Source organism: Oncorhynchus mykiss, chromosome 19, assembly GCF_057628025.1.
Source record: "Oncorhynchus mykiss isolate SJ-2025 chromosome 19, ASM5762802v1, whole genome shotgun sequence".
In the NCBI taxonomy this organism is placed as follows: Eukaryota; Metazoa; Chordata; class Actinopteri; order Salmoniformes; family Salmonidae; genus Oncorhynchus; species Oncorhynchus mykiss.
This window is the reverse complement of record NC_143040.1, coordinates 12,140,244-12,148,811: the sequence shown is the minus strand read 5'-3', so window position 1 is coordinate 12,148,811 and position 8,568 is coordinate 12,140,244. Positions and strand designations below refer to the sequence as shown.

At 44.1% G+C, this 8,568-nt stretch overlaps 1 protein-coding gene across 3 annotated transcripts; it reads right to left on the bottom strand.

Annotated features, from left to right (window-relative positions):
* Positions 1–1,175: 1,175 nt before the first annotated feature.
* Positions 1,176–7,226, bottom strand: LOC110497234 (uncharacterized). 3 transcript variants are annotated; one of them, XM_090210100.1, is made up of 5 exons: positions 7,045–7,184; positions 6,545–6,788; positions 4,342–4,478; positions 4,067–4,163; positions 1,176–3,866 (listed from the first exon to the last, which is right to left on the bottom strand). In XM_090210100.1, exons 2-5 carry the CDS (start codon positions 6,768–6,770, stop codon positions 2,635–2,637), a joined length of 1,692 nt encoding a protein of 563 aa, XP_090066226.1. In that variant the 5' UTR covers positions 6,771–6,788; positions 7,045–7,184; the 3' UTR covers positions 1,176–2,634. The 3 variants fall into 3 exon arrangements, with proteins under 3 accessions (XP_090066226.1, XP_036789966.2, XP_036789965.2); XM_036934071.2 differs by having other exon boundaries at positions 6,874–7,179; XM_036934070.2 differs by having other exon boundaries at positions 6,545–7,226.
* Positions 7,227–8,568: the final 1,342 nt, after the last annotated feature.

The following is an 8,568-nucleotide window of genomic DNA, read 5'->3' as shown; positions in this document are numbered from 1 at the left end:
GTTAAAAAAAAATCTGACACAGCGGTTGCATTAAGGAGAAGTCGATCTAAAATTCCATGCATAACAGTTGTATCGTTTAGCAAGGTTTATTATAAGTATTTCTGTAAATTGATCTGGCTCTCCACAAAATCACTGGATGTTTTGGAACTACTGAATATAACGCGCCAATGTAAACTCAGATTTTCGGATATAAATATGAACTTCACCAAAACAAAACATACATGTATCGTGTAACATAAAGTTATTTGAGTGTCATCTGATGAAGATCATCAAAGGCTAGTGATGAATTTCTCTCTATTTTAGCTTTTTGTGTCTCCTCTCTTTGGCTGGAAAAATGGCTGTGTTTTTCTGTGACTTGGCTCTGACCTAACAATCGTTTGGTGTACTTTCATCGTAAAGCCTTTTTGAAATCGGACACTGTGGCTGGATTTACAACAAGTGTATCTTTAAAATGGTTTAAAATACTTGTATGTTTGAGGAATTTTAATTATGGGATTTCTGTTGTTTTGAATTTGGCGCCCTGCAGTTTCACTGGCTGTTGACGAGGTGGGATGCTACCGTCCCACATACCCTAGTGAGGTTAAGAACTACAGCTCTCCCAAAGGACAAGACCAGAGAACGTGGAGATCATTCCCACATTGAAATGGCAATGAAATCTACAAACTAAAGAAAACATACACTCAGAAATATGTAAATTGCTATTTATTTTAGAATGAGCGGTTGTTCATGTTCAAAGTATTAGCAATTTCTATGAGTGCAGTTATCCTATGAGTTCCCCGCTCTTGAGCAGTCCCCACCCCTTTCCTTAGTCTACCAAGCCGCCATATTAGTTTTGTCCGCTAGGGACTTTTTCTTTATATCATCTAGTAACCAATGTATGAACTCTGTGTGTGTTTATGTAATTCTGTGATTGATTAAGTTAGTAAATAAATAATTAAGCCAAATGTATATATCGCTTATTCATGATTCTATGCTAGGGTTCGTGCAGATATCCAAAGGTTTGCGACGTTCAGTAATGAGACTGATGAGGTCAAAATTAATTAATAAGCAACTGTTTTGATAAGATATGAAAATATCTGAAGAGTTATATTCCGGAAATTGAAACTCTAAACATGTTCCCGTGGTACCCCGACTTCCTAGTTAATTAAAGTTACATGTTTAGTTTAATCGCAAAATTAAATGACACAGAATTGATTTGATAATATACAGTCTTCACATTTAATGATAGTCAACGACACAACATTCTTATTCAAGGGTTTTTCTTTATTTTTACTATTGTCTACATTTTAGAATAATGATGAAGACATCAAAACTATGAAAAAACACATATGTAATCATGTAGCAACCAAAAAAAGTGTTAAACAAAACAAAAGGTATGTTACCTTTGAGATTCAACGTAGCCACCCTTTACAATGATGACAGCTTTGCACACTATCGGCATTCTCTCAACCAGCTTCATGGGATAGTCACCTGGAATGCATTTCAATTAACAGGTGTGCCTTGTTAAAAGTGAATTTGTGGAATTTCTTTCCTTCTTAATGCATTTGAACCAATCAGCTGTGTTGTGACAAGGTAGGGGGGTATACAGAAGATAGCCCTATTTGGTAAAAGACCAAGTCCATATTAGGTCAAGAACAGCTCAAATAAGCAAAGAGGAACGACCGTTCATCATTACTTTAAGACATGAAGGTCAGTCAATTCGGCACATTTCAAGAACTTTGAAAGTTTCTTCAAGTGCAGTCACAAAAACCATCAAGCCCTATGATGAAACTGTCTCTCATGAGGACCGCCACAGGAAAGGAAGACCCAGAGTTACATCTGCTTCAAAGGATAGAGTTGCCAGCCTCAGAAATCGCAGCCCAAATAAATGCTTCACAGAGTTCAAGTAACTGACACATCTCAACATCAACTGTTCAGAGGAGACTGTGTAAATCAGGTCTTCATGGTCGAATTGCTGCAAAGAAACCACTACTAAAGGTCACCAATAAGAAGACTTTTGGGCCAAGAAACACAAAAAAATGGACATTAGAACGGTGGAAATCTGTCCGTCTTCGTGAGACGCAGAGTAGGTGAACGGATGATCTCCGCGTGAGTGGTTCTCACGTAAAGCATGAAGAAAGTGGTGTGATGGTGCTTTGCTGGTGACACTGTATGTGATTTATTTTGAATTCAAGACACACTTAACCAGCATGGCTACCACAGCATTCTGCAGCGATAAGCCATCACATCTGGTTTGCGCTTAGTGGGACTATCATTTGTTTTTCAAAAGGATAATGATCCAACACACCTCCAGGCTGTGTAAGGGCTATTTGACCAAGAAGGAAAGTGTTGGAATGCTGCATCAGATAACCTTACCTCCACAATCACCTGACGTCAACGCAATTGAGACGGTTTGGGATGAGTTGGACCGCAGAGTGAAGGAAAAACAGCCAACAAGTGCTCAGCATATGTGGGATCTCATTCAAGACTGCTGGAAAAGCATTTCAGTTGAAGCTTCCATATGTGTTATTTCATAGTTTTGATGTCTTCACTATAATTCTACAATGTAGAAAATAGTACAAATAAATAAAACCCTTGAATGAGTAGGCGTGTCCAAACTTTTGATTGGTACTGTATATATTTTTTTAAACAAATTCATTTCAGGAGATCCGGCCTGTGTTTGCGCTGGTGTGACTTCAGATGGTCCAGTTGTTTGAAGCGGAGTCCACATACAGCGCAGCAGTACGGTCTCTCCCCAGTGTGGATACGCTGGTGCACCTTCAAATTGTCTGCCCGTGTGAAGCGCTTGTCACACATAGTGCAGCGGTGAGGTTTCTCCTGTGTGTGAATGCGCTGATGCAGCTTGAGGTTCCAGAGCCGATTGAACTTGTTCCCACAGATGGAGCAGCAGTAGGGCTTGTCTGTGGTCTGGCTGCACTTGTGCCTCTTCAGGTCGGAGAAGGAGGTGAAGCCCTTGCCGCATTGGCTGCAGAGGTGAAGTCCCTCTGCCTGGTGGACCCGCTGGTGGACCTTGAGGTTGCAGGCCTGGGTGAAGGTCTTTCCGCACTGGGTGCGCGAGTATTGAGGTCCAGACCCTGACTCTGTGCTCAACCCTCTACCCATTTCGTGTTTCTGCTTGTGGGCCTTGAGAGAAACGGAGTCTGGGAAGGTCTTGGTGCATTGATTGCAGGCGTGACACCTCCCCCCTCCTCTCACTCTTCCTGTTACCTGCTCTTGTGAACGATCTCTGAGGTTTAAAGAGTGTCCAAAGTCGTCAGCGGCATCATACAGGCTCTCTGTGTTGTTGTTGTGGGCTGAGCTTCCAGAGTGGATGGAGGTTAGCCCCCTGTGGCCGGCTCTACTACCTGACTCTGGGACACCGTGTTCTGGGTACAAGACGCTGGAGTCCTGCAGGTACCCCTCCTCGTTTATCAGCAGGCAGTTCCGTTCTCCCACCTCTGGGTGGGGGGATGGCGTTGGCGACCCCACCTGCTCCCTCTGGCTCTGATGGGGGTCAGGCATGTGGGAGCGATGGTGATGGTCTCCCCCCTCAGACCCTCCCAGGTCCACCTGGTAGTGACCCAGAGCTCCGTAGCTCATCGCCCCCAGACGAGACGGAGAACCAGGAAACCTATCCAGCCCTTCTATGTCTGCAAGATGGCCGCCACCACCACTTCCGTCGCAACCAGACTTTTCAAAGCCGCCCACCAGTTCTTTCATGCTGTAACGAGGGCGGTAGAGCGGGTCGGTGGGATCCCCTGCGTCTCCCTCGGGGCCCGGAGGTTTAGGCCCCTGGTCTAGAACAGATCCCCAGTCAGCCTGGCACTGCTGCAGTGCTTGCTCACTGAAACTCTTACTGGGCCCCGAGACGTCCGAACCGTCGGCCCCTGAAGAACACAGGAGACATGAGGCATTGGCAATAGTAGAAACTGTAGTAGAGTAACTAACACTCAATTTGAACTTAAAGTTTCAAGTTGCCTTGATATAATACCAATGACAACGTATTAGAAGCTACTCTCCTTATCATTCTCATCATCATAAAGGTTGGCTATTTTCTGTTATGTTTGTTGTAAACTCCTCAACTGACCGTCCAAGCAGAACTCCCATCTCTCCCGTAGCTCAGTGTTGTGGAGAGGCTCCTCTTTCAGCAGACTGTCCAGCTTCTGACCTCCGACCTCTGTGGACTGGAAGAGGAAATTAATGAGTCGATTCTGACTAAATGATGGATAAACTGACAGTGACTGAACAGAGCTGACATGATGGTCCCCTATTCTTCCTGACAATCAGTTCTAATCTGTTCTGCACAGTACATTTTTATCTGAAGGTTCTATAACACTGGTGTTTATTCAGTCCCCTACCTACCTCAGAGATTTTCCTAGGGCTGGTGGCCTCAGCCTCCTCCAGGTCATGGAAGGTTGTTTCCCCGGCCACGCCCCCACAGCTGCTCCACTCCTCCCCTGATACCTTCTCCTGCTTCAGGCCACACCCCCTCTCCACACCTGGCCACAGGTAAACAAAGAGAACATTTCATTTAAAGTAAAAGGAAAGGGCCTAGATTGAAAAAACAGACTGAGCAGATCAGAGTGCGATGACGGGTAAGTGTAAAAATGTCTCCAGAATAGAAACCAAGTAAAAGTACCTATAAATGTACTTGTTCTTTTGAGAACCATGAGTCAGTCAGCAGTAGTGAGTGCTCTGAAGTTGAGCCAGACCAGGGTGAAGTAGGCGCTCTGAAGTTGAGCCAGACCAGGGTGACGTAGGCGCTCTGAAGTTGAGCCAGACCAGGGTGACGTAGGCGCTCTGAAGTTGAGCCAGACCAGGGTGAAGTAGGCGCTCTGAAGTTGAGCCAGACCAGGGTGAAGTAGGCGCTCTGAAGTTGAGCCAGACCAGGGTGACGTAGGCGCTCTGAAGTTGAGCCAGACCAGGGTGAAGTAGGCGCTCTGAAGTTGAGCCAGACCAGGGTGACGTAGGCGCTCTGAAGTTGAGCCAGACCAGGGTGAAGTAGGCGCTCTGAAGTTGAGCCAGACCAGGGTGAAGTAGGCGCTCTGAAGTTGAGCCAGACCAGGGTGAAGTAGGCGCTCTGAAGTTGAGCCAGACCAGGGTGAAGTAGGCGCTCTGAAGTTGAGCCAGACCAGGGTGAAGTAGGCGCTCTGAAGTTGAGCCAGACCAGGGTGAAGTACCTGTGTCTACAGGTGTGGTAGACATTCAGAGATGATTTTGGACCGGTAGGAGCGGCCGACCCGTGCGTTGTGTCAGGTTGGGTAAAGGACAAACTGGGAGCGGTTACATCTGTGACAGATCCGAGAAGTTGAATTGTTTTGAGTTTTTGTGCTTCCTCCGCCCAAAGGCAGGGGGCGCTGCACATCACACGTTTCAACTTGTGTCGTGCTTTGCTCTCTGGAGCAGGACACCACTCAAAGGAGTGACCAGTAGAGGTGGATCAGATGAAAAGGAATACTCCTAGTATTTGTGACGCCCGCCGTTTGGTGAGTTGTAGACCCGATGGCAATGGTGAAACAGAGTTTCTACCTGATAAAGGTCAGGTTAGGTTATATTTGATATTCTGTAAGGGCCCATGTTCCGAACATGCTATGGTGCTTCAGGTGTCAAGGATTTGGATATTGCAGCAGTGTGTAGAAGGGACCGTCCAAAATCTCAGAAGTGTGCTGGAGAGTGTAGTCAGACAGTGTAACAAAGGGATAGAGAAACACTGTGTCAACTCTGGGGACACCCATGCAGCTCGGGATCCCAAGTGCCCTGTGAGAGAGACGGGTTGAGATTGCCAGAGTTCAAAAGGGACAAAATGTTTCCTATGCTGAGGTGGTGAAAAGAGTTTTGCTGATGTCAACGATGTCAACGTTGTGAACAGAGTGCCCCATGGTGGCGGTGGGGTTATGGTATTGGCAGGCATAAGCTACGGACAACGAACACAATTGCATTTTATCGATGGCAATTTGAATGCAGAGATACCGTGATGAGATTCTGAGGTCCATAGTTGCGCCATTCTTCCGCCGCAGTCACCACATGTTTCAGCATGATAATGCTTGGCCCCATGTCGCAAGGATCTGTACACAATTACTGGAAGCTGAAAATATCCCAGTTCTTTCATGACCTGCACACTCAGATCTGCCACCCATTGAGCATGTTTGGGATGCTCTGGATCGGCGTGTGTACGACATTGTGTTCCATTTCCTACCAATATTCTGAAAATTTGCGCAGCCATTTTCTGAGGAGTGGGACAACATTCCACAGGCCACAATCAACAGCCTGATTAACTCTATGTGAAGGAGGAGTATCGCACTGCATGAGGCAAATGGTGGTCACACCAGATACTGACTGGTTTTCTGATCCATGCCCCTACCTTTTAATAATGATATCTGTTACCAACAGATGCATATCTGTATTCCCAGTCGTGTGAAATCCATAGATTAGTGCTTAATGAATTGATTTCAATTGACGGATTTCCTTATGTTTACTGTAACTCAGCAATAACTTTGAAATTGTTGCAGGTTGCGTTTATATTTTTGTTGAGTAGATATGTCTTTAAAAGTCTCTCACTACTCACCTGTCTGTGAGGTTCCAGAGCATGTCTCCACGTCAGCTCTCCCACAGTCCGCACACTTCCCCCTCTGGCCTCCCTCTCTATCCCTCTCCTTGCGACTGTTCTCCGACCACTGCAGCCGCTTCTTCAGCGACTCGACCTGCTCCCGGTTCCGGAACACCTCTTCCAGGAAACTATCCTCCACCAGCCTGGTGATCTCGTATATGGCTGACTTTAGGACCGTCTCCATGACTCCGGAGAGCTGAGACTGGAAGGTTACGATGGCTTCAGACATCATGGCAAACTGTCTATGTGTAACTAGATACAGTTATGAGACCGTAAAGTTGACCTACTTTTGTTCAGGTTGGTCAGTGTTACGATCCAGTCTATCAAAATGATATGAAGCTAGCTCATTAGCTAACCTTAGCAGAAAAGATACTGGTAACTAAACCGCTTTTGCCTCCCCCAATAACTGTCCTATTGCAATTGTTTTACCATTTTGAGATATAAGCTGTAGTACTTACTGTATATGAGGCTATTCTAATAAATATAAATACCAGATGTAATGAGAGAAAGTAAGGCTATGGTAGTTGGCATGCTACTTAGCTAGACAGGCAACACAAAAAGCATCCATTAAAAACAGTCGAACTTCCGGAAACAAACCAACGGGTTGGATAGTGGGACAATCTACATCGGAACTCTCTTTACTGGAGTAAAAAGACAACCTTTATTTAAGCAATAGCTTTGTGTTACACGTTTACTGTTGACGTTCAACATATAATTCAGATATGATTATATATTAGGATACAGACTCTTACAGTTTTTATTGTATACATTGTAATATATATATATATATATTAGTTATTACATCACACGAACATTGTACAAAACCAAACAATATACAAATATCACAAATCATTTTGACAAATACTGTGGACAGTTCTTTGACAAATTGCTATTTATACCTTTCAGGGATGATAAATAATATTCTAAATAGATTAGAAAAATATTGAAACGTTTTATTAAACTTATTTTAATGGATGTAACATTTTCCCAATAAAATGAAAAAAATACAATTAATGTATTGACAGTCACTTCGCATGTATGTAAAATAAAAAAGATACAATTTGGTAATGCGTACAGGTTTACCCATTTTATCGCTAATGTATATTTTCCATTCCTGGCAAAAATATTTCGCTATGAAAACAATCAGAAAAGAAATGCCCTATAGTCTAATTTTCCAATTCACAAAATCTACACTTATTTTCTACATTAATTGCATATTTAGAAATAAGACTATTACAATGATAACATCTGTAAAGAATCTTGTAAGAAACGTCTCTTACTTTATTAGTTATCAAATATGTGGATTATGTGAAATGGGAACGCGGAAAAATACGACGTCAATTCATGCCGTCAGTGATCTTCAGGTCAGAGCTCTATAAAGAGGCCCGAGTTGGAATTCCGAGTTGAATGACCGTTCAAATCGATTTTTCAAAGTCGGAGCTAGTTTTTTTATTTCTTCTTCGATGAGGTTTAACAGCCGGTTGGCATCCAATATGCTGCATTACCACCACTTACTAGACTGGAGTACAACTCCTTTATACTTTGCTTGAAAATAACAATAAAAAAACAACCCTACTCCACTATTTAAATATATTTAGTCCTACCTTATGCCAACAACCTGAAAGAGACATTACCACTTCCCTCCCCCTTGATCCATCTTCCTCTACTTTCTTCACTGCCTCAGCATAAGACAACTTCTGCACTACCTCAACCTGCCTCTCATGAACGGGACATTTCTGATCCCCAGCCCCATGGGCACCACTACAATTAACACATACCACTACTTTCCCCAATGCTACACATTCCTTTATCACATGCCCTTCTGCACACTTCTCACACCTAGGACCCTCCCTCCTACACACTGCTGTCTCATGCCCTTCTGCACACTTCTCACACCTAGGAACCTCCCTCCTACACACTGCTGCCACATGCCCTTCTGCACACTTCTCACACCTAGGAACCTCCCTCCTACATACTGCTGC

Coding starts and splice junctions, on each gene's coding strand:
- LOC110497234 (XM_036934070.2), bottom strand. CDS start 6,818: ATGATGTCTGAAGCCATCGTAACCTTCCAGTCTCAGCTCTCCGGAGTC. Junction 4,479..6,544: donor CTCTGGAACCTCACAGACAG/GTGAGTAGTGAG, acceptor ACCTGTGGCCAG/GTGTGGAGAGGGGGTGTGGC. Junction 3,867..4,066: donor ATGGGAGTTCTGCTTGGACG/GTCAGTTGAGGA, acceptor TGTGTTCTTCAG/GGGCCGACGGTTCGGACGTC.